Genomic DNA, 26,165 nt, shown 5'->3' on the forward strand with positions numbered 1-26,165 from the left:
GACGCTACGCACCAGAGAGCCGGGACGCAACAGCTCCCCCTGGCGGCCTGGGCTGCCCTGAGGGGAACAAAGCCCCCACTGGCAGGACACTCAATTACTAACAAAGAATTCAAATCTGTTGACTAGATTTCAAGATAAGAAAGAGAACAAACCCATGGAAAATTTTTCCATAAACATAGGAACAAAAGAAAAAAGGGTTTGGGTTAATTTAGAATATCTGGTTAGTAGAACACTATCTGGAATTAATCAAAATGTTACTAAATTTTATTCACCAAAAAGAATAAAGCTCTATTCAGACCTAATAAGGCAAAATGATAAACCTATATAAACAGTTTTAGTTATCATAAAATTGGAAACAAGTAACTGGATAATGTAATAAATCTTTTTCTAGGTAACACATAAACTCATTCCAAATTGTATAGTCTGGTAAAGCACAAAAATTAATTTTGACCCATGGGCCAAATATCGCACCCCATCTATTTTATAAATAAAGTTTTGTTGGCACGTGGCCACGCTCATTCATTTACTGTCTATGCCTATTTTCATACCGTTAACATCAGAGTTGAGAAGTTGTGACTCAGACTATTATGACCCACAAAGCCTGAAATATCTACTCTCTGTTCCTTTATGGGAAAAGTTTGCAGACCCCTGCCCGACATAATCACAGATCCTAAAACAAACACGTAGGCTGCAGTGCTAAATCATGATAGTCTTAGGGGAGGAGAGAACTTGACTTTCTTTGTCATGTAGGGTCTTTCCTTACAAATCAACAACAAAAAAAGACAGAGTTGCAAAAACTGTTCCAAGTGTTGTGAGAGTATTTTACAGGTTGGAGAAATGGGATAATTGTTCTTCCTACTCGTTTTGTTGGTTCCTCCTACCTGTTTCTCCTCCTCCTCATCTGAGGTGCTACTGATATCCTGGACGTTTCCGCTGGGGCTGCCGGGTGGGTAATCTTTCAACTTCTCTTGAATGGACCAGTTGTCCTTTAGATCTGTTGTGTTTTCCTCATCACTTTCTGGGTTATTTTTCCATTCCTTCATCATTTCTAACACATTGGTTGGTCTTGCTGAAGAAAGCGTGTTGCCCTAATATTAACAATGAATTTTTGGTGTTAGAAACAGTTTAGAAAATTGAAAAGATTTTTACATCTTCTAGTAATACATTTTCCTAAATTGAGTAAGTCGCATGGAAAAACTATAATGCTGAGTAAACAGCCAAACTTCTGCGGCCCGTTGGCGCGTCCTCCCTGCACTGACATGGCTCACACCTCTTGACTGAGATCAGGTGCAACAGGTTAGGGTTTGGGGGGAAATATGCAGGTTTGAAAGAACAATGCAACATGCTCCTGCAAGGGACACTAGGCATGGCAATTCCCTGGAATCGGAAGACCCCCTCATAGAGCGATTCTTAGAAAACTATAAGGGAAGCAGAAAGAATGAAAAAAGTTGCCCCCAGTCTAGTGAGCCCAACAGTAAGCGCAAGCTTATATAACATCAAAATCTCCAGGTAGGAAAACTGAACTCATTCAGTAGTTAAACACTGGGTCCAAGAAGACAGATGTCTGATTTGAAAGCTTTTTAGTTGACTGGAAGGCTTAGATGTAAAGTGATCACGATCATAACTGATTCAGCACACACCGCTTTAATCCCAAATGTGACCACGCCATACCAAACTGACTGTTCTATACTAACAACACTTCTCTCAAAAATAATATTCCACTTAATGCCAAGAAACACATGAATGCAGTCTCAAACGGCTCCTGCTAGAGTAGGTGTGCTTTAAATATTTTTGCTCCTAACTCAGACTAGTAGAGAAAGTTCAGACAAGTTTAGATCACATTTAGATTAAAATGGGAAATGCAGGTGTGGGCACAGCTATGAAGTGATGCTATGTTAATCTGGTAAGTGGGTGGATTGAAGCATTAAGCATCAGTGACACAGAATACTCTGAAACGGAGCACTTTCAGGGCAGATTTCTGAGTACACTGTTGAGGAATTGTAGAGCTTAATATATTTGTGGTTAAAGACAGAGACACACAGTAAGTATGGAATGGTAATAACTGAGGATCATCACACAATTAATCTCTCGTGGTTCTTCTATTTCATCCTGTTTTAAGCAGTTCTATAGTCTTACCACTTTCATAGCATCTTGCTTTTTGCTACACTCTACCCGTAGCATCCTCTACCCATTCACGCCCAGAATACCCTTACCTCCAGGGCTTAGTTTAAGAATTATCTCTGTCAAGAACCCCAGAACTTTAAAAAATGTTGTCAACTTAAACTCAGATGAAGTACAGATGGCGTTTCAGAGACCATAAAAGAGTTGGAATTGTCTAGAATGGTAGAGTCTCTGATACCTCATCGGAAAGAGTTCTGACCTCCAGAGCTCTGCCAATAGCCCTGCTTGATCTATGATCCATCTAGCCTCTATTACAACTTCCTGGTTTCACCCTGACCTTTAACCCTAATTTTCTTGTAATCACAATATCCAGGCTCCTGGAATGCGAGTACACAAAAGAGGTTCTTTCACTAGCCTGATATTATCTATGTCTGTATTTCCAGCCTCAATTGCCCTTCCCTGATAAGCTTTCTATAAGGTAACTCTTTGCATACTGTAGTAGGCACTAATGATACCTAACAGTCCTCTCTTCTAGGCATGTTGTACAATTCTGCTTCTCTGTATCTTTTGGGATATGACTATGTGATTTGTTTTGCCCAGTGAAATGTTACTGGACATAGTGTATGTCATTTCTGGGTGGAAATGATGAGAGCGCGCGCAATTTATCAGGGTCCCTATTCCTACCTTAGCAACTACAGGAGCACAGAGATGGAGCCCCTCAGCCCGGGTCCCTGAGTGAGGACAAAGTAAAACAAAGCCTCCTCCCCTCCTCCCAGGCAATCTGCAACGGAAGGCATTGAGACCACTGACATTTGGGCGTCATTTGTTACCACAGCATAATTTAGCCTATCCTGATATAAATAGCAAGTTAACATCTGCATTCTGTAAGTCACTTCCAAAAAGCCCTTAAAAAGAGCCCAGTGTACAACCAGCATAGCTAACAAAATTGTAATTACTACCGAAATCCTATCCCATTGGTACCCTGTGATGGTCCTTGCTTTGCACAGTCCTGATGTGCATGAATTTCCGTCATCGTGACTTAGTGAAATAGTATCAGTCCCCCAACAACACAGTTCAAGTTTCAGTCACCGTGGTAGACTAACGATGATTACGTAAGGTTCAGACTTCACTGGCGGCTCTTCAAGCCACAGTCACTGCGGAATTTACAGATGTGTGTTGTGATCAGTGACAAATTATGTCACTTCTTTTAGTCTGTTGGTGATGGGACACTGGGCATTGGCTACTCAGTTCACACACAGGCAGCAAAGTATGCGCTTGTGTTGCCTCCTTGCCTCCCTGGGAGTCTGGCAGCTAAGATGAAAGGGCCGTAAGCAGATGGAAAGTGATCATGCTGGAAGTGAAATCTGAATCAAATGTCAGTGGAGTAGCAGAAGAAGTGGCTGACCTTGGAAACTCCGCCACCGCCACCGCTTGAGAGAACCTAGGTATGCAACCAAAGGAGCTTGGGAAGGCAAACTCACGAACACACATGAGAGGAGAGTGGTGTGCAGAAAGAACAGAGGTGCCCCAGTGAAAGTGATGCCTGCAAAGAAGGTGACATTTAAAAAACTTTCAGAGATAATTCATGACATTGAAAGCACAAAGGATAAAATGTTGGAAGTTCATCCAAACCTAGAGAATAGTATTAGAACTCACTAAAATATAAAAAAAGATACTCCCTTCTGTATTGTAAGTTATAGGACAAGAGGAAGAAGGTAAGCACTGTTTAAACTAATTTTGACAAGTTTTTATTTAAAAAAATAAGACATTTTAATTCTTAATATTTCTAATGTTTGAAATTACAATGCACCTAGAAAAATCAATTTTTCTTTTGTTTCATTTTCCAAGTATTATAACCAATAGTTAGTTTTTATTATTTAACAAAAAATTTCAAAGGGCATGGAACAATCCTCACTTTCCCCAATGATTATTAAGATCGTTTTGCAGTTTCAACCTGCGCTGTTATTTTTATGGTCCTGAGCTACTATACGAAGCAAGGATTCCCTGTGTTATCTTGAACCTGCATCTCTAGCAATCTTTCAAATGCTCGTCATACACGTAAGAGCTTGATGACTGATACTCTATATGCCTAAAGTAGAGTGCCTTTGTACTCAAAGAAATGACCCTATTTCTCATTCCAGGGAGATTGTGAAGAAGAGAGAGGATTCAGAATAAGACATTATACCCTCCGAAACACCCTATCTGGAAATCTTCAACTTTTTGCTTCCTAAATTCATGTGTGATATCAAACACGGCACAAATGGTGAGGTCGATTCCAGACTTTCCCTGTTGTCTGAAGTCCAGCCAATAACTTACTAGACTACCTACCCCCTTCTCGCTTGCAAGCAGCTGGAGGAGGAATTGTCTCAAATGCTTGGACTGACCAATGAATACGTGGGCCAGGGCTATGTGTCATGAGCCATGTGGGTTCAACAGAAATTACAAATTAACCAACAAAAATGGGCATTATTAGGGCAGACACTGTCAAGTGTATGTCGTTTCACTATAGGACACTAACCTCTGAACTCCCTTTACTGGCTGTAATCAGGGGTCAGACACTGAACGCATCAACTGTGAGCTAGTGCATGGCAAGGAGGCAGCAGTAACAGGTCAATAATCGGAGGCTTTCAAAAGTAGAACACCAACCTTCTGGTTACTAAACCTCTACTTGGTTAACTGACAGAGGGTTGAGACTATTTTATTTTGAAAAATGGAAAAATGAACACTCATGGAGAAGCAGCATTGGCAAAAACTAAGGTATTATTAAATGGAGACCAAAATTGGAGACCTAAACATATGCTCCTATCTAATATACTTGCCTGTTCAAGGACTGTGACTATCAGTATTTTATAAACAATAAGTATTTAATGAGTAGATCTGAATGAATGAATGATATTTATGAGCTGGGGTGAGGTGGTATGAAACATAAAATTGGCAAAGCTAAGGGCGCCTGGGTGGCTCAGTCGGTTAAGCGTCTGCCTTCAGCTCAGGTCATGATCCCGGAGTCCTGGGATTGAGCCCCGTGTGGACTCCCTGCTCAGCGGGGAGTCTGCTTCTCCCTCTCCCTCTGCCTTTCCCCCTGCTTGTGCTCTCTCTTGCTCTCTGTCAAATACATAAATAAAATCTTTTTAAAAACTGGCAAAGCTAAAAGGAAACATTCTAGGTCTTTAGCTTCTGGTCATCATTTCTACTTTTTGTAAATAGCCAGAACTATTTATTTTGCAATGTTCCTAAGTGGTTTTTTGTTTGTTTGGTTTTTTTTTTTTTACTTGAGTATAGTTGACACTTAGGAATAAATTTTTTTAAATAGGAAAATGGAATAGTCACTTTATAAAAAAAAACATAAAAGGATGCTCAACTTCACAAAATTAACAAAACCCAAATCAGAACAATGAGATGCCAATCTTCACTTAATAGGCGGGCATAAATTTAAGTTTCATAATACTCTGTGTTGGTGACGGTGTGGAGAAGCAGGCTTTCTCATTTACTTGCTTTTTATGGGAGGGTAAATTAGCAATAACCTATCAAAATATATAATGCGCATCCTCTCTGGCCAGTAAGTCCACTGTTAAGAATTTATCTGGTAACACAGCATGCAAACATATATTTATAAGAACATTTGTTGCACCACTGCTGTAATAGAAACAATCTGAAATAATTTAAATGTTCCATATTCATAGGGGACTATTTATTTTTTTTATAATATTTTTTTATTATGTTAGTCACCATATAGTACATCCCTGGTGTTTGATGTAAAGTTCCATGATTCATTAGTTGCCTATAACACCCAGTGCACCATGCAATACATGCCCTCCTTACTACCCATCACCAGCCTATCCCATTCCCCCACCCCCTCCCCTCTGAAGCCCTCAGTTTGTTTCTCAGAGTCCATAGTCTCTCATGCTTCATTCCCCCTTCCGATTACCCCCTTCCTTTATCCCTTTCTTCCCCTACCGATCTTCCTAGTTCTTATGTTCCATAGATGAGAGAAACCATATGATAATTGTCTTTCTCTGCTTGACTTATTTCACTTAGTATTATCTCCTCCAGTCCCATCCATGTTGCTGCAAATGTTGAGAAATCACTCTTTTTGATGGCTGAGTAATATTCCATTGTATATATGGACCACATCTTCTTAATCCAGTCATCTGTTGAAGGGCATCTCGGTTCCTTCCACGATTTAGCTATTGTGGACATTGCTGCTATGAACATTGGGGTGCGTATGGCCCTTCTCTTCACTACGTCTGTATCTTTGGGGTAAACACCCAGTAGTGCAATGGCTGGATCATAGGGTAGCTCAATTTTTAACTTTTTAAGGGACCTCCACACTGTTTTCCAAAGTGGCTGTACCAACTTGCATTCCCACCAACAATGTAGGAGGGATCCCCTTTCTCCACACCCTCTCCAACATTTGTTGTTTCTTGCCTTGTCAATTTTTGCCGTTCTAACTGGCGTAAGGTGGTATCTCAGTGTGGTTTTGATTTGAATTTCCCTGATGGCTAATGCTTTTGACCATTTTTTCATGTGTCTGTTAGCCATTTGTATGTCTTCATTGGAAAAGTGTCTATTCATATCTTCTGCCATAGGAGACTATTTAGAAAATAATAGTGTATCCATAGTTTGAGATATAATGCTGCTTTTTAAAAAATAAAGAAATCTTTCCAAGATACATTAGGTAGAAAAGAATAGCTTGCATACTATGACCCCGCTTGTGTAAGGTACATACATAAAAATGTATAGAATTTTTTTTGAAAGAATGCATAGAGACTTAACAAAGACTATCTTTCGTAAGAGGGAATGAGGAAATGGAGGAAGAAAAGTCATTCTTCCTTTGTTATTTACCATTTAAGTCACTTACATGAGTCATCTGAGCTATTACCTTTATATGACTAGTAACTAGTGTACACTAGAGTAGAAAAAGAAACAATGTAAGTTGCAGATACCCACATGAACTGATGGCACCCAGTAAAACCACCAAACTCACCCTAATGGGCCCGATGAGTGCTGGGAAGCAGCGTGTGAAGGGAATAATGACACTGAAGTAAGCAGCTGCACGCCACTGTAAAATTTTTCCTAAAAGTCATCTTGGTGATTTCCTTTTATAAGTGTAGCAACTACATGAATGTACAAGGTTAGTGCTGATATTCCTAATCTTCAGGGGGGAGCAGCCTGAGAAATTTAGTAATTTGCCCTATTCCAGAAGTATATTTCTAATTGCCTGCCAAGAATTTCTAGCTAGAGGTGTTGTGGAGCCTTCAATACTGTATTGTATACTCAAAAGTTGATAAGACAGATTCTTAAAGTTCCCATCAAAAGAAAAAAAATTGTAACCATGTGAGCTGTGGATGTTGTAACTAAACTAATTGTGGTAATCATTTTACAATATATACATATGTCAAACCACTATGTTGTACACCTGAAATTTATACAATGTTATATATATATATCAGTTATATCTCAATAAAGCCAGAAAAATAAAAACAAACTCAATATATTCCAAACAATATTCTCCAAATTATATACACCTGGCTATACATGAAGACTTGCAAAGGGATGTGTGGGCAAGGATAGAGCTTGCGGGGAATCCATTTCAAGACCCCCAATTTCCAACAATCTATTCTTTTTCTAAAGTCATCTCCTTAAGCAAGGATTTACGGTAATCCTTTCAATGTTCTTTTTCTTAAGTTAGCTTCTTTCAATTCTTGTGATTGTATATTTATTTTTTTGTGTGTCGCAGAATGCTCATTTATCTAAAATAATGAACTCCTACAAATCAACAAGTAAAAGACATAAAACCAAATAGAAAAATGGGGGGGGGGATACTTGAACAGGTGTTTCACAAAAGAAGATATCCAAAAGACCAATAAGCATAAATAAAGGTGACCAATTTCCTTTGTCATTCAGGAAATGCAGATTAAAACCACAAAGAGATGCTATTACATACCTACCAGAGTATCCAATAAAAAATACCGACAATAACAAGCACTGGAGAAGGTGGGGAGCAAACCTAGAACTCACACATTGCTAGTGAATGGTCCAATCACTCTGGAAAAGGGAACAATGGAACTTTCTGGCTAGGGATGGAAATGTTCCCTATTTTGTTCTGGCTGGTAGTTGCACAAATACACACATATATAAGACTCATCAAGCTATGTATTTAAAATCAGTGTTAATTTAGAGTGAGATTTTATCTTAACAAAACTATGATGAGTTTAAAGATAAATTTCATAGCTTCACAGATATTACTACATGCGTTTAATCACTTTCACTGCTATATAATATTCCATTGTTAGACCATACCACAATATTCATTTATTTAAGTCTTTTTCAATGTTTTCCAATAAATTTCATAAGTTTACCCAAAGAGGTCTTAGAAATCTTATGTTAGATTTATTCCTGAATATTCTATATTCTTGGATACTGCATTACATGTCTTCATTTTTATTACGTTTTCTATTATTGGCTGCTTGTGAATAGAAACGTAATTGAATTTTGTATACCAATCTTTTTTTTCCAGCTTTATTGAGACGTAATTGACATGTACCAACACTGTGTAAGTTTAAGGGGTACATGTGTTGATCCGATACACTTCTATACTGATACACTGCTGACCCCTGAACAATATGGGTTTGAACTGTGTGGGTCCACTTACACGCAGATTTTTTTCAGTAAATACAGTGGGTTACTGTAAATGTATTTTCCTCTTCTTTATGATTTTCTCAATAACATTTTCTTTTCTCTCACTTTATTATAAAAATATAGCATATAGTACATATAACATAAAAATATGTGTGAATTGACTGTTCATGTTATCAGCAAGGCTTCAGTCAACAGTAGGATGTTAGCAGTTAAGTTTCTGGGGAGTCAACTGCACAGGAGGTCAGTACCCCTAACTTCCATGTTGTTCAAGGCTTAACTATATATCAATAATAAATCCAGCTATCTTACTCAGCTTTCCTATTATTTCAAATAATGTGTCTAATAATTTCTATATTATGATAAATAATAAACGTTTTATTTCTGCTTTCCAATTCCCATGCCTTTAATATCGTTTCCTTGTCTCCAGTTAACTAAAACCCACAATCTTGGAAAAAAATATTGAAAGCCGACTTCCTTGACTAGAGCTTTATTTTATTTATTTATTTATTTTAAAGATTTTATTTATTTATTTGACAGAGAGAGAGACAGCCAGTGAGAGAGGGAACACAGGCAGGGGGAGTGGGAGAGGAAGAAGCAGGCTCTCAGCAGAGGAGCCCAATGTGGGGCTCGATCCCAGGACTCTGGGATCACGCCCTGAGCCGAAGGCAGATGCTTAACGACTGAGCCCCTCAGGCGCCCCTAGAGCTTTATTTTAAAGGAAGTTCTCATATTTCCTATTTAGAATGATATTTGCTATATTCTTTTATATCAGGTTAGAGAAGTTTCCTTTTATTCCTAATTAAATTATGAATATATGTTGAGTCTTATAAGTGTTTCCTTTGAAATGATGCTTTTTTCTCCTTTAATATGTTAATGTGGGAATTTATATTTATAGATGTCTTTCTGAAATTAAACCATCATTGTATACTGAGCAAAAATCCAACTTGGTCATGATGTATTATCTTTTTATATACATAGTTGGATCCAATTTGCTAATATTTTGTGTCTAAGGTTTTATATCTCTATTAATAAGTGAAATGGATCATTTTCCTTTTTCATAGGTTTAGTTTCCATCAGTCTAGTTTTGTTGTACTACAGTATACAGAGTTATATTAGACTTTTTGAATAAGTAAAGAAAAATTCCCTCTTGTTAGGGGTGGGAGGTGAGCTACAAATTTGAGTTGAAAGTCTTGTAGGAACAATCTGTAAAATCATCTGAATTTTAAGCTTGGTGCTTTCCTTATGGAGGATTTTATATTTATTTAACATATATGTATATTTTACTAAATATAAGGTTTTAAATTTTAATTCCAGTATAGTTAACGGTGTTATATGAGTTTCAGGTGTACAATATAGTGATTCAATACTTCAATACATCACCTGGTGCTCATCGTAAGTGTGCTCTTAATCCCCATCATCATCCTTATGGAAGATTTTAAACTACTACTTCAATTTCTTTAATAATTATAGGACCATTTAAGTTTTCTATTTATTCTTGAGGCAGTTTTATGAAGCTGTAAAATTTTTCTAGACCAAGAAATTTTGTCCATTTGGCCAAAGTTTTCAGATTTCTTAGTATACAGTTGTTAGGGTTCCCTTGTCTTTTAAATTTCTTATCTCTTGAATCACAATCCTTTCTCTGTGTTTTTCCTGTGGCTGAATTCTCTTTTTCATATAGAGTATCTAACTTTTTTCTTCGTCTTTCTTGATTACTTTCGCCAAAGTTTTCCCTATTTATTGGTCTTTCGGAAGACTCAAATGTTGGTCTTGTTATCTTTTTCTCCTCTACCTTTGCTTTCTATTTAGTTTATTTTCACTTAGTTTTTTTTTTCCTATTACTTTATTTGGGTATATTCTGCTGGATTTTTTTCCTGCAATTTTAAGTTGGATAGGTAGTTTATTAATTTTTACCTTTCTTCTTTTCTAATACAAATATTTTAGGCTACAAACTTCTGCCAAAACACACTTTCCAGCATCCTACAAGTTCTGACATGTTGTATTTTCGTTGTCATTCAGGTCTAAGGATTTCACTTCTTTCTCGTTAGTATTTATTCTTTAACCCAGGACTTCTCTAGAAGCATGTGACGTGATTTCTAAGCACACGCAGATATTTACTCTCGCTGCTACTGACTTCTGATGTGACTGCATATTGTCAGAGAACATGATCTGTGAGGAATTCACTGAAGCTTGCTTGCTTCACGGACTAGCGTAAGATCAATTTTGATAAATGTTCCACATGGGCTTAAGAAAACTATATGTTCTCTAATTGTTGAGTGCAGAATTGTATATGTATCCACTGGATAAGCTTGTTGATTGTGTTGTTAAAACCTCTGTACCTTTGCTTTTGTTTTCATTTGCTTTACATTATCAGTAATTGAGAGAAGTGTATTCAAATCTCCCACTATGATGAATTTGCCAATTTCTCCATGTAGTTTTGTCAACTTCTGATATACTGTTTTTCAGGTTATTAGTTGTATAAATGTTTAAAATTATTATATAATCTGGTTCAGTTGAATTTTTATCATAATAAAGTGACCGTCTTTAGCTCTAGTTGAGGTGTGTTAACGTATTAACCGGTATTTATTCATTACACAAGCTTTAATATAGTGACATGGGTTAGTGTTTGCCTGGTATGTCCTTTTCCATTCTTCTTTTTTTCAATACTTCACTGTCTTTATGCTTTGTAAGTGTTTCTTGTAAATAGCAGCTAGATTCAACTAAAAATTCAACCTGACAATATGTCTTTTAATAGGTTTTTCTAACTCATTTATTTGTTGATTATTTTTATATTTGGACTCGTTTCTATCATTTATGTTTACTACTTCAATTTGCCCCATTCTTTGATTTTCAATTCTTTCCCACTTTAAAAATCTGATGTCAACAATTTCTATTTTCGCACCCTCTCAGTGGACCGATGTTCTTTCTCCCTTCTCAGTGCTTCTAACTGGATATTGCTTCTCATTTTAATTCTTGTTATTATGGAAATACTTTCTCCTCTTATTCTTTGGTTTTGTGGTTTTTCAGTTTTGTGAGGGTTTTTTGACACCAACAAAAACTTTATCAAGGTATTTAAAGACTCTTACTGCACTCTGGCAGCAGCTTCTGGATTTGGTTTTCCTATTTAATTATTTCAACCAAGTGTTTTATGTGTATGACTTGTGTGTCAATCCTTCTGAAGTCTTGTATATTTGAAAATATTTTTATAATTCTTTTCATTTGAATGATACTTTGGATGGATAAAAATTCTAAGCTTAAAGTTCTTGGTCTTTTAATATATTTAGAGTAATACTCTATTTATGCTTTTATCCAATGTTGCTCCCCAAAAGTAAGATGTCAATGTGATTCTTTTTTTTAAATAATTTTTTATTATGTTACGTTAGTCACCATAGAGTATATCCTTAGTTTTTGATGTAGTGTTCCATGATTCATTATTTGTGTATAACACCCAGTGCACCATGCAATACGTGCCCTCCTTAATACCCATCGCTGGCCTATCCCATTCCCCCACCCCCTTCCCCTCTGAAACCCTCAGTCTGTTTCCCAGAGTCCATAGTCTCTCATGGTTCATTCCCCCTTCTGTTTGCCCCCCCTTCATTCTTCCCTTCCTTGTCCTACCAATCTTCCTGCTACTTATATTCCATAAATGAGTGAAACCATATGATAATTGTCTTTCTCTACTTGACTTATTTCACTTAGCATTATCTCCTCCAGTCCCATCCATGTTGCTGCAAATGTTGGGTAATGATTCTTTCTGATGGCTGAGTAATATTTCATTGTATATATGGACCACATCTTCTTTATCCATTTGTCTGTTGATGGACATCTCAGCTTCTTCCACAATTTAGCTATTGTGGACAATGCTGCTATGAACATTAGGGTGGATATGGCCCTTCTCTTCACTATGTCTGTATCTTTGGGGTAAATACCCAGTAGTGCAATGGCTGGATCATAGGGTAGCTCTATTTTTAACTTTTTAAGGGACCTCCACACTGTTTTCCAAAGTGGCTGTACCAACTTGCATTACCACCAACAGTGTAAGAGGGATCCCCTTTCTCCACATCCTCTCCAACATTTGTTGTTTCCTGCCTTGTCAATTTGTGCCATTCTAACTGGCGTAAGGTGGTATCTCAATGTGGTTTTGATTTGAATTTCCCTGATGGCTAATGATTTTGAACATTTTTTCATGTGTCTGTTAGTCATTTGTATGTCTTCATTGGAAAAGGGTCTGTTCATATCTTCTGCCCATTTTTTGATTTGATTATTTGTCTCTCATGTATTGAGTTTGAGAAGTTCTTTGTAGATCTTGGATACCAGTCTTTTATCTGTAGTGTCATTTGCAAATATCTTCTCCCATTCCGTGGGCTGCCTCTTAGTTTTTTTGATTGTTTCCTTGGCTGTGAAGAAGCTTTTTATCTTGATGAAGTCCCACAAGTTCATTTTTTCTTTTGTTTCTCTTGCCTTTGGAGATGTGTCATGAAAAAAGTTGCTGTGGGCGATGTCAAAGAGGTTGCAGCCTATGTTCTCCTCTAGGATTTTGATGGATTCCTGTCTCACATCGAGGTCTTTCATCCATTTGGCGTTTATCTTTGTGTATGGTGTGAGAGAGTGGTCAAGTTTCATTCTTTTGCATATAGCTGTCCAATTTTCCCAGCACCATTTATTGAAGAGATGTCTTTTTTCCACTGGATGTTTTTTCCTGCTTTGTCAAAGATTAGTTGCCCAAAGAGCCGAGGATCCATTTCTGGGTTCTCTATTCTGTTCCATTGGTCTATGTGTCTGTTTTTGTTCCAGTACCATGCTGTCTTTGTGATCATAGCTTTGTAATATAGCTTGAAACCTGGCAACATGATGCCCCCCAGCTCTGCTTTTCCTTTTCAACAATTCCTTGGTGATTTGGGGCCTTTTCTGGTTCCACACAAATTTAAGGGCTGTTTGTTCTAGTTCTTTGAAAATTGTCATTGGTATTTTGATCGGGATGGCACTGAAAGTGTAGATTGTTCTGGGTAGCATAGACATTTTAACTATGTTAATTCTTCCGATCCATGAGCATGGAATATTTTTCATCTTTTTGTGTCTTCTTCAATGTCTTTCAAGAGTGATCTGTAGTTTCTAGAATATAGATCCTTTACATCTCTGGTTAAGTTAATTCCGAGATAAGGTATGATTTTGGTGCTATTATAAATAGAATCGATACCCTAATTTCTCTTTCTTCAGTCTCATTGTGCGTGTATAGAAATGCAACTGATTTCTGAGCATTGATTTTGTATCCTGCCACATTACTGAATTGTTTTATAAGTTCTAGTAATTTGGGGGTGGAGTCTTTTGGGTTTTCCATATAGAGTATCATGTCATCTGCGAAGAGAGACAGTTTGACTTTTTCTTTGCCGATTTGGATACCTTTTATCCCTTTTTGTTGTCTGACTGCTGTTGCAAGGACTTCTAGTACTATGTTGAATAATAATGGCGAAAGTGGACATCCTTGTCGTGTTCCTGATCTTAAGAGGAAGGCTTCCAGCCTTTCCCCGTTGAGAATGATATTCGCCATAGGCTTTTCATAGATGGTTTTTATGAAACTGAGGAATGTGCCCTCTATCCCTACACTCTGAAGGGTTTTAATCAGGAAAGGATGCTGTATTTTGTCAAATGCTTTTTCTGCATCAATTGAGAGGATCATATGGTTCTTGACTCTTTTCTTGTTGATATGATCTATCACACTGATCGATTTGCGAATGTTGAACCACCCTTGCATCCCAGGGATAAATTCCACTTGGTCATGATGGATAATCCTTTTAATGTACTGTTGGATCCTATTAGCTACAGTCTTGTTGAGAATTTTGGCGTCCATATTCATCAGGGATATCGGTTTGTAATTCTCCTTTTTGATGGGGTCTTTGCCTGGTTTGGGGATCAAGGTAATACTGGCCTCATACAATGAGTTTGGTAGTTTTCCTTCTGTTTCTATTTTTTGAAAGAGCTTCAGGAGAATAGGTATTATTTCTTCTTTGAATGTCTGGTAGAATTTCCTGGGGAATCCGTCAGGCCCTGGACTCTTCTGATCACTGCTTCAATCTCTTCCTAATTAATCTGTCTGTTTAAATAATCAATTTCTTCCTGTTTCAGTCTTGGTAGTTTATAGGTTTCCAGGAAGGCATCCATTTCTTCCAAGTTGTTTAATTTATTGGCATAAAGCTGTTGATAAAAGTTTCTAATGATCCTTCCTATTTCATTGGTTTTGGTTGTGACCTCTCCTCTTTCATTCATAATTTTATTAATTTGGGTCCTTTCTCTATTCTTTTGAATAAGTCTGGCCAGTGGCTTATCGATCTTATTTATTCTTTCAAAGAACCAGCTTCTAGTTCTGATGATCTGCTCTACTGTGCTCCTGGTTTCTAATTCATTGATCTCTGATCTAATCTTTATCACCTGCCTTCTTGTGCGTGGGATAGGCCTGTTCTTCTGTTCCAGCTCCAGCTTCTTGAGGTGAGAATATAAAAACTGCACTTTAAATTTTCCTATTCTTTTGAGTGAGGCTTGGATGGCTATGTATTTTCCTCTTAGGACTGCCTTTGCAGTGTCCCATAGGTTTTGGACCGATGTGTTTTCATTTTCATTGGTCTCCAGAAATTGTTTGATCTCCTTCTTAATTACCTGGTTTACCCAATCATTCTTGAGCAGGATGGTTCTTAGTTTCCAAGTGTTTGAATTTCTTCCAAATTTTTCCTTGTGATTGAGTTCCAGTTTCAAAGTATTGTGGTCTGAGAATATGTAGGGAATAATCTCAGTCTTTTGGTATCGGTTGAGACCCGTTTTGTGACCCAGTATATGGTCTATTCTGGAGAAAGTTCCATGTGTATTCGAAAAGAATGAGTACTCTGTTGTTCTGGGGTGTAGTGTTCTGTATATATCTATGAGGTCCATCTGGTCTAGTATATCATTCAAAGCTCTTGTTTCTTTGTTGATTTTCTTTTTTTTATAGTAATATTTTTTATTATATTATGTTAGTCACCATACAGTACATCCCTGGTTTTTGATGTAAAGTTCGATGATTCACTAGTTGCGTATAAAATCCAGTGCACCATGCAATACGTGCCCTCCTTACTACCCATCACCATCCTATCCAAACCTTTTTTTTTTAATCAAAGTAAATATTTACTTAGAATGAGAGAAGCAATACAATGGCATCCAGTTAAAATTTTAAAAAGCTGACAAATAACAGCTATTTAAAAAATCCATAAAATATTTTAACTGCCTGAACCACTCCTATTTTTTCCTGTATCTTTGTTGATTTTCTGCTTAGGTGATCTGTCTGTTGCTGAGAGTGGAGTGTTGAGGTCCCCTACTATTAACGTATTATTATCTATATGTCTCTTTACTCTGGTTAAGAGTTGGCTTGTGTATCTAGCTGCTCCCCTGTTGGGGGCATAGATATTTATAATTTTCATATCCACTTGTTGGATACATCCTTTAAGAATAATATAGTGTCCTTCTGTATCTCTAACTACAGTCATTAGTTTAAAATCTAATCTGTCTGATATGTGAATTGCTACCCCAGCTTTCTTTTGAGGTCCATTGGCATGAAAAATGATTTTCCATCCCTTCATTTTCAGTCTGGATGTATCTTTAGGTTCAAAATGAGTCTCTTGTAGACAGCAAATGGAAGGGTCATGTCTTTTTATCCAATATGCAACCCTGTGGCATTTTATGGGAGCATTTAGGCCATTCACATTGAGAGTGATTATTGAGAGATATGATTTTAATGATGTCATGTTGCCTGTGAAGTCTTTGTTTCTATAGATTGTAAATTTCTGTTCTGTATCACTCTTGGGGTCTTCTTACTTTTATAGAACCCCCTCTTAATGTCTCATGTAGGGCTGGTTTGGTGGTTACGAATTCCTTCAGTTCCTGCAGGTCTTGGAAGGTCCTTATCTCTCCATCAATTCTGAATGACAGCCTTGCTGGGTAAAGGGCCCTTGGCGCATGTTCTTCTCAGTTAGAGCTTTGAAATACCCTGCCAACCCTTCCCGGCCTGCCAGGTCTCTGTAGACAGGTCTGACGTTATTCTGATATTCTTCCCTCTGTACGTAAGGATTTCTTCCCCCTGGCCACTTTCAATACTGTATCCTTGGATCTAATATTTGCGAATTGAACTATGATGTGACGTGGTGTAGGCCTGTTCTCATTGACCTTGGGAGGGGTTCTCTCTGCCTCTTGGACACGAATGCTTGTTTCCTTTGCCAGATTAGGGACATTCTCAGCTACAATTTGTTCAAATATCTCTTCTAGACCTCTCTCTTTCTCCACCCGCTCGGGGATGCGGATGATTCTGACATTGGAACGTTTCATTGAGTCAGTAATCTCCATTCTTAATCTACATTCTTGAGATTGGATTTTTTTTAAGCCAAGTTTCTGTTTTAACTTTCTCTTTTACCATCCCATCCTCCAATTCACTAATTTGTTCTTCTGCCTCATTTACCCTGGCCGTCAGGGCGTCTAGTTTAGACTGCATTTGATTCATAGCATTTTTAATTTCTGCCAGATTCGCTCTCATTTCTGCCCTTAGAGATTCTATATTCTTGTTAATATTTTTGTTAATATTTTTTTCAAGCCTACTCATCATCTTGACCATTGTTACTCTGAACTCCATTTCTGACAATTTGGTTATATCCATATCCATCAGTTCTATGGCAGAGGCCACAGTCTCTGTCTCCTTTCTTTGCTGAGGGTTTCTCCTCCTCGTCATTTTGACGAGGAGAGGTTGTGGGGATGCCCAGAACCCAAATTATTGACCAGGACCCAGGCAGTGTGCACTTGTTTTATAGGGACCTTAGGGATGAGGGCTTCTTGATTTTTCAGCCTGCCTTCTGGGGGAGGGGCCTGCTGCGCTGATATTCAGGAAACCCTGTTTGGGTAGAGTCTCCGTGTCCCCTGCGAGGGGGGATGGGGATGGGCACAATGTGAGCCGGTATTTCCAGGCTTTTGTTCTCTGGCGGCTTTCCCTGGCAGTTTGCTGTGACTCTTCTGAGAGTCAGAGCAGCAGTGGCCGAATCCCAGCCTCTGTCTCAGAACAGAGAGATCACAGTCTGCTCTCCACTGAGCTCTCCTGGCCACTTTAACTCTGTTTCCATCAGTGCTGCTAAAAACCCTGCAGTGTTCCGGGATGTGTGCCCCACAGCCGGTGTCCCAGCCCTCACTTCCAGGGCCCGCACATCTCTGTCCTTTGTGCTTCTAACACCGCCAGCCGCCGCCCCCCCCCTTCCCACGTGCGCTCCCGAGCTCCCGGTTTCAGTCTAGATCGAGTGTACGCTCCGGAGCTCCAGCCCTCAGTCTGGTGGCTCGAGCTCCCGGCTCACGGTCTCAGTCTGCTCTCTCACAGGTGCCGGTCCGCGAGTCCGCCCGCTCCCCCGTGCAGGTGGCTACCGCTTCCCGGCGCCCGAACGCGGTGGCTCCCTCCCCCTTCCATTTATCTTCTGATATCTGTGCGAGGTTTCAAATGAACATCTCCTGTTCATACTCAGTGCTGGAGATGTTCATTTGTAGAGATCCAGATGTATCTTCCTGTGTGTCAGGCTGATTCCATGGGAGTTCAGGATGGTCTGGTAGAACCAGTTCGATTCAGGGGACCAGCTGAAGAAGGGGTCCCCTACTCCTCCACCATCTTTTTTTTCCTCCTGTCAATGTGATCCTTGTTCTTTTTTTTTTTTTTTTATGTTTTGCTATTTCTTTCTGGGAGCTTTTAGAGTTTTTCCCCTTGTTTTTGATGTTCTTAAATTTCATTATGCCTCTTTCATCAGTTTTTCCTCATCTTTCCTATTTAGTATTCTATCATCTGTTGAAAGCAGAAGTCTTTCTTCTTTAATTCTGATTATTTTACCTCTATTATTTTTTTTTAAAGATTTTCTCCTCCCCTTTTTTACTTTTCAGTCTCAAATTCCTATTATAGGAATTTGGGCACTTTTAACTCCATGTATCTTAACCTTTTTTTTTCTTTTTTTTTTTAAATATATTTTCAATTTGTTTATCTTCCTGTTTCCTTCTGTAAAGTTCCCTAATCTGATTGCCTAGTTTTTAAATTCATTCTTCAGCTGCACCCATTTCACTTCTTTACCCTATATAGTTGCATTCTATATTTCAACTATTATACTTAAATGGTTCTACTTGGTTCTGTTTTATTATTTCATATCCTTGCTCCATATTATTAACATCTTCCCTTATCTGTTTTAGTATACTCACTTTGCTGACTTTCAAATTTTGGACTGTCTATCCTAAACTCTCCTAATGGTGTCTGAAACTTGGCCTGTGATCTCATCTTCCCCAGGGAGTACTGGCTCCTTGGGAGGACAGGGCATTGTTCTAAGGTCAGATCCAGGCCCTCAGCCCAGGAGCTCAAGGAAGAGTAAGGGGTAAGAACCTTAGGCACCAGAAACCTGCCCCATCCAAGCTACTCCACAGTCTAGGGTTTCATCCTTATCAACCTTCTCCCAGGAGAAACAACCTTTGCAGGAGGAACTCCTAAAAGCACAACCTGCCAGTCTTAGCATTTGGAGTTCAACAAGTCAATGCCAAAAACCAGTCAATTCCCACCCATTTTCCTTAGCTTCTCACTCAAAACAGGGCTTCAGTGCTGCTTGGATTTTATTTCTTCAGACCCCTGTGAAGGGATAGGCATCAATGTCCCAAGGCAAAGGAAGACAAGCAAAAGGGGAACTTGGGTTTTTTTGTCTTCCTATTTTAACATCCTGTCCTGGCTCTGGGCTGTCACCGCACCTGCCATACACACCAACTCAAAACAAATCCTTCATCTTCCCAAGGGCTTCTCATGCTGTTCTCTGAATCCTGGTATCCTGAGGTTTTTCTCTAAAGTTATTCTAGGTTTAATCTTCAGAGAAGATGCAGTAATCTGTGCTAATTCAGCATCTTGGCAGGAACGAGAACCTTCTCTAGCAGGCCTTTCCCTGCGTGGATTTTGACAGTTTACTCAAACAGATTTAAAGAACTGAGTGACACTGTTATGTCAAAACTCCTTCCATTCCCATCTACTTATTTACGTAAGGTTCTTGGTACCTACATCTTTAAAAACTAAAACAACAATACAACTGATGCTGAATGCTGTCTTTTTCTAACAATAAGTAATATTCAATCTTCGATGAATAAAGTATTTGGGGTGGGGAAATGCAGGCCTATCCGTCCACTAGAGAGAGGCATTTCCAATATAATTGTACTTGTGACGCTTAATAATTATAACAAATTATAATTATGTTCTCTTGATTAATTATGTACTAATAATCATAATGGTAAGTCATTATTAAGTAATTTTTAAACATTTAGAACCTTAAAATCACAGGAAATAAAAACAAGAAATTAAATATGTATTTGAACCTTTTTTTTTTTGCAAAATGAGACAAATGATAGGATGATCAATAAAAACCTTTCAAGCAAAAATATATATCAGGATAAAATTCTGAGAAAGAAGTGGAATAGAAGCAGAAATTCAAAGAAAAGAATGAATAACCTATAGTTCCTGTTAAAGAAGAAATTGCTCACAAATTTTTACAAATGGATAAGATGAATGTCCTATTCATGTAAAAACAATATTAGTTTTATTTTTAATTATCCATATTAAGGAAATTATAACCTTTGCAAGTAATTAAATTTAGGGTGAAAATTTTTTAAGATCTACCTAAAGATATCTTAGGAGATTCACCATTTTTTCAATATTCTTTTTGGAATTACTCAAGCATAAAAATTTGAATATACCATTCCAAAATACATCTCACTCTTTTTTCTAATCTACAAAACCAGCAATTCTTCTAGGTTTTCTTTTTGTCTTAAACTGCTTTCCCAGTCACTTGAAAAACAGTTTTGATTCCTTGTACTCCTTTATCTAACATTTCTACTTAGTTGAAAAATTGTTGATTCTCTTCCTAACTTCTGATTTTCTCCTTCCTTTCTGTTCCACTCTCTTTGCCGAGTTCCAATCTTCATCATCTCACCCAAGCCCTATTTCAGTGCTCCAACTTCTTTTTTTTTTTAAATATTTATTTTTTTACTTGAGAGAGAGACAGAGACAGAGAGTGTGCGGGCGGGGTGAGGGCAGAGGGAGAGGGAGCGAGGGAGAATCGCAAGCAGACTCTCCGCTGAGTGTGGAGCCCAACTCCGGGCTCAATCCCACAACCCTGAGATCATGACCTGAGCTGAAATTAAGAGTCAGATGCTCAACTGACTGAGCCACCCAGGTGCCCCAGTTCTCTAGCCTCTGCTTGCCACCAAGCAAGCCACGCCACACACACTGTTGTCAGATTATTCTTCCTGAAGTTCTGTCTGTCTTGCCAGCAGTACTTCTACCAGCCCACTAACTGATGGAGCTGACCTGTGAGGAGTCTCAGACACTTGCTACTTGTCCCCAACCGCTCCGGTGCCTGTCCTGTTTCCATTGAGGGCCTGACTAGTACCTTACTATCTCTCCATCAAGATCCTGCTTCTGCCCTTTAGCCATGATCTGTCTGTAAGGCTCCCTCAAGACCTTCAACTCAAATTTATTCCTAGGGCTTTTCCAGCTTCTTCTCTCAGGCAAGACACTCCGTTAGAATAGGTGTTCTCTCCTCAGAATCTAGCCCACAGACCTCATCCAAGTCCACCCAAATCACCCTATAAGGGTCAGAGGGACAAAGGAGAAACTCTCATAGGTTCGGCTCTGAACAGGGTCCTTCTAGTAGCAACCCACTGTCAAACAAGCTGAATATGAAGTCCCCTCCAGATAAGTCAAGGTCTAGAGTAAAACAGTTCTAACCTGCCTTTACAGCGTAATTGTCTACTACTTCCCTACATGTCTTCTATGGTTCTAGAAAAACAGAATTACTAATATATTTCATGTGCTCTGAATATACTGCATATTTTTTTCTCTATATATATTTGTAAAGTTCTTCCTATCTGGAATTCCCATCCTTCTTACCAGGACTATCACACTAACTTCTACTTTTACCCGTTCTCTTAGAGCCAGGTCACATATTACCTTCACTTTAAGTAGTTTTCGTAATCCCCTAAAGGGAATGATAGCTCTCTTCTTGAAAACCTAGTACCACTACTACATTATATAGTACCACGTTACATGGCACTATATCGTACATTGTATCACACTGTATTATATAGTATTAGGTAGCACATTATATATAAATATATAAAATATATATTATCTTTATAGAACATGTCATTGTATACTTATATATAACATATAGTATATTTTATGTATTATTTATGTTTATATATACACACATATTATTATATACTCATTCGCTGCCTGTGTTTTATTTTAAACCCTCTACTAGGCTGTGGGCAACCTGTGGGCAGGGGCTGTGCCACACTCATCCCTGTGTCCTCCACAGCACACAGTAGTTATGCAATAAATATTTACTGAATTATTAACTATCTACCTATCATTGGATATTGAATAAATCTCCAGGTTCCTGCTTCATGAACTTCTTTGTAATATAATTTTTATAGAAACCTTCATTAAATGCGGCCTCGACATATTCATACATATAAGATAATTCACAACTTAAGAATAACTAAATATAGTAAAATAAAGATAAGAGTTTTGACATATTTAGGATGCAAATATAGAGTTGGAAAAAATTCCCAACAATTAGGTATCAGAAAAGTTTCGTTCTCTTATGTAGAGTGTATACGTTAAGGCTAACGGTCAAAAGCTAATGACAAAAACCTGGATAATAACTTGTAAATTAATGAAGAAAGGCCTTATTCATACACTAGGAAAGACCATTCTGAGATTAGACCCCACACCTTGATGACAAGTGCCTTCACCAAATGTGACCGTAAAAAAAAGTACATTGTACTTTGTGGTAAATTACTTAAGGGGAGAGATTGCATTTTATTTGTCTTTGGACCCCTATAGTGCCTGATGGGTTAAAGCCCAAAGATACTTGTTAAAATCAATAAAGACATTTAACTGACATCTGTCCCATTAAAATAAGCCACCTTGTAAGACTGACGCACTACAACAACAAAGTCCTTCATTTCGAAGAGTGTGCACTGTTCTCTACCATCTATGACAGCAAGTTACAACTTCTTAGCCTGGGATTCAAGTCCTCTCACAATTCTCTTTCCTTCTTTAAAAGTTCGTTTCCCACTTTTTCCTTCAAGCATTTTCTCTGCCAGTCAGATTGAACTTCCTGATTTTACACTTGCTTGCCTCTGTACCTCTGGTCATTTGGCAATTTCTTACATCATTTATCATTTTCTTCCAAGATTGTATCTTATACATAGCTTGTCTCTCTTAACAGGTTATAAGTTCCTTATATCAGAGAACATATCCTATATATCTTTAATGATATTTTATTTATTACGTAGCATAACATGGTAGACACACACACAAACACAAAATCTGTCAAAGGAATTACTGAATGTATGAATAGAACCAAAAGAACTCAAATCTGGACACTACTTTATGACAAGCCATAGAAGAAAAATGTTTCCTTAATTTACAGCTGGGTTCTTAACTATAAGGGGGCATTAAAAATACCTGGGAAACTTGTTAAACATGCAAATTCTTGGTGTTAGTTGTCATAAGGGGACTTGAAGGAATACCAAGAAGCAACTGTAATTGCCTAAGAAGATGGAATAAACTCTCGAGCCACTGTTGAGGGGAAAGAGGACAGAAAGGAAGAAACAGACCCGCGAGGATCACAGGAACACTCCAGGCCACGGGAGTCATCATCAAACTCTTCCTTTGTAGGAAAGTCATTTCTTAGCTGGTTTTCCTCACATCTAATCTTTGACTTTTGAAATCAGGATGACAAATGTGTTTATTTTAAGTTGCGTTCACTTAAATGTACATAGAGGAACTATGACTATTCTTCTCAGAACATTCTGCAGAGATATACCATATTTCAAAACGCACAATACATAGGCTGAACCATAAAAACTTTTTATCCAATAAAGCTCTTTGAAAAAAATGTCACTACATGTTAGATATTGCAAAGGATAAGCTCTGGTTATAAAGCAGCCAGGTACTGAGAGAAGTAATGTATTCTTTTTAGATTATTTCAAACAGAGGATATGAATTACAGGAAGACTTCAAGTGGTTAAGAAGAAAAGAGTTTTGCCTTTCAGAAGTTTATCAAGTGCCAGTATTCTAAACTTCCTACACTGAACTCCTTGGGGTAGTCCGATATAGTACACGCTATCTGTCACTTCTCTATCCATTTGGCAAAGACTACATAGAGACAAATGTTACAGAGGCTCAAAAATGGAGACTTCTGGAAAAATGACCAAAGCCAGAAATAAAGCTGTACTAATTAGAAAACAAATAATTAAATGGCCAAACCCGAATGTTATGTGATGCTGAAAAGAGAGAGATTTCTCAGGCACACCATCTGTTTTACAGTTTTTGATTTTGCTGTACTATAAACCTCAGAACGGTTTTGCAATGATCTAGCTGCTAGCTCATTTGCACAATTACTTTAGGCCAGAAATACTGATTGCACAGAATCATTTCAGAGATCAACAGAGTCACAGAAGAGGGCAGATATAACCCAGCTTTCAGTGAAGACTGGTTTTTTAGCTCTTGAAGGAAAAAATATTATTTAAAAAAATGATTAGAAATTGCAAAGGAAAACTAGAGAGTTGAAAAAAAGGGTGATATCACTATAAGTTTCTGATATGTATCTGAACTTACCTGGGCCCACAGGGTCACCATCAACCCTTCTGTTGGCCAGTCTAATGGAAACTCCTCATCTCGTCTTGACCTCTCAGCAGCATTTATCCGGGAGCTGACTTGCTCTTACTTTCTCCAACATTCTTCTCACCTAACTTCACTGGCACCACTCTCCCGATTTTCTTCTCTCCACATCAGCCATCCCTTCTCAGCCCCCATGGCTGGCTTCTCCTCTTCTGGATGTTGTAGTGTCCAATGGCAGGTGCTGGGGCCTCTTCTCCTTTCTGTCTGTATTTTCTTCCTAATTTATCTCTTCAGCCTAATGACTTTACATGGCATCTATACGCTCGTGATTCCCAAATTTGTATCTCCAGCTCGGACTTCCCCAGTTCCAGACTCATATATTCGATTATCTATTTAATATCCCCACTTGGATGCCACATAGGCATCTCGGACTTTGCATGTCTAGTATGGAACTCTTGATCCACCAGCACCCCCCAGAAAAAAAGCTATTTTTCCACAGTGTTCCACATCTCGGTAAATGGCACCGCCATGGCCCCACCAGCTATTACAGCAAAATCTGGAAGTCATCCTTGGTTCCTCCCTTACCCTCGTTCCTCATCTAAGCCGCCACCAAGTCCTGTCAACTATACCTAAAAACATACTGCATTTATTTCTCTCCAGCTCTGTTGCTACCACCCTGACCAAGCCACCATCATTTTGCAACAATGCCACTGCAGTGTAAGCATATCAGGTATCTCCAGTATCTAGCACAGTGTCTACCAAACAAGAGATGTACAATAATTTTTTCATAGATGAATACTGCTTAGCAGTAGTTCCTATGTGTCTTTAGAAATCTCCAATCTCAGTTCTTGGATATTTTCTGAAATACCTATAGATTTATTCATTTATTGACTCATTCATTCATTCAGCAATCATTTATTGAGCATAGATTAATTAGGATTAGGCTCAATAACATATCTGACAGTGTGTTAAAGATGGCAGAAGTTTGTTTCCTGCTCCTATGAAAAAGCCTGGAGGTCAAGGGCTGGCATGGCGGCTCTGAGCTAAGAGCCCTGCTTCCTTGCATCTTGTTGCTCTGCCAACCTCAGTTTCTGGATTCCACTTCATGGTCTAATATTGCTAGCCAAACTCCAGCCATCACATCTGTATTCCATTCACCAGGAAAGAAGATATGCCTGAGGAATGCCATACGCCCTCCATTTAAGGGCACTTCCCCGAGATTGCTTCTACTTCCGCCATCATGATAACTAACAAAAACTGGGGATAACCAGCAATGAAGACTAGATAGCAATGTTTCCAGCTACAAGTGAGGATCCTCGTTAGCAGAGAACAAGAAGAGGATGAATATTGAGAGGTAAGTAGCAGCTTCCTCCAAGGTTCTGTTGTGACCAGGTCATGTTCTAGTGCAGGAAGACACAGGGTCTACGCAGAAGGCAGTTAGTCTGATGGGGGGAAGAGTATGTAAACGAGTAATTACTCAAGGTTTCAGGCCAGGTAAGAGCCACTCTTAGAAGATCTTGGTTTTTCTAAGCCCCTGAAGAGTCCTTGCATCCAAAGAGTTGAAAGAGAAGTGGACGGTTCCAAGGCTTTACATCACTTAACTATACAGACTGCTTCAATATTACAGTTTTCATGATGGCATTTCTCAGCTCTCTTCTACCAGACTTGATACCGTCATGGCTTGGAGCAAAGCAGAGTTCACTTAAACCTC

At 38.4% G+C, this 26,165-nt stretch overlaps 1 protein-coding gene across 3 annotated transcripts in view; it reads right to left on the minus strand.

The window, feature by feature from the left end:
- Window positions 1–26,165, minus strand: part of STK33 (serine/threonine kinase 33) — a 136,068-nt gene that overhangs the window by 15,079 nt on the left and 94,824 nt on the right. For 2 of the 3 annotated variants that reach the window (XM_057316797.1, XM_057316795.1), the window contains exon 12: window positions 882–1,088. The exons of the other annotated variant lie outside the window; for it this stretch is intronic. In XM_057316797.1, coding sequence (XP_057172780.1) covers window positions 882–1,088 — 207 coding nt within the window. The remainder of the gene's footprint in view (window positions 1–881; window positions 1,089–26,165) is intronic. 3 annotated transcript variants of the gene reach the window in all.

This window comes from Ursus arctos, unplaced genomic scaffold (genome assembly GCF_023065955.2).
Source record: "Ursus arctos isolate Adak ecotype North America unplaced genomic scaffold, UrsArc2.0 scaffold_22, whole genome shotgun sequence".
In the NCBI taxonomy this organism is placed as follows: domain Eukaryota; kingdom Metazoa; phylum Chordata; class Mammalia; order Carnivora; family Ursidae; genus Ursus; species Ursus arctos.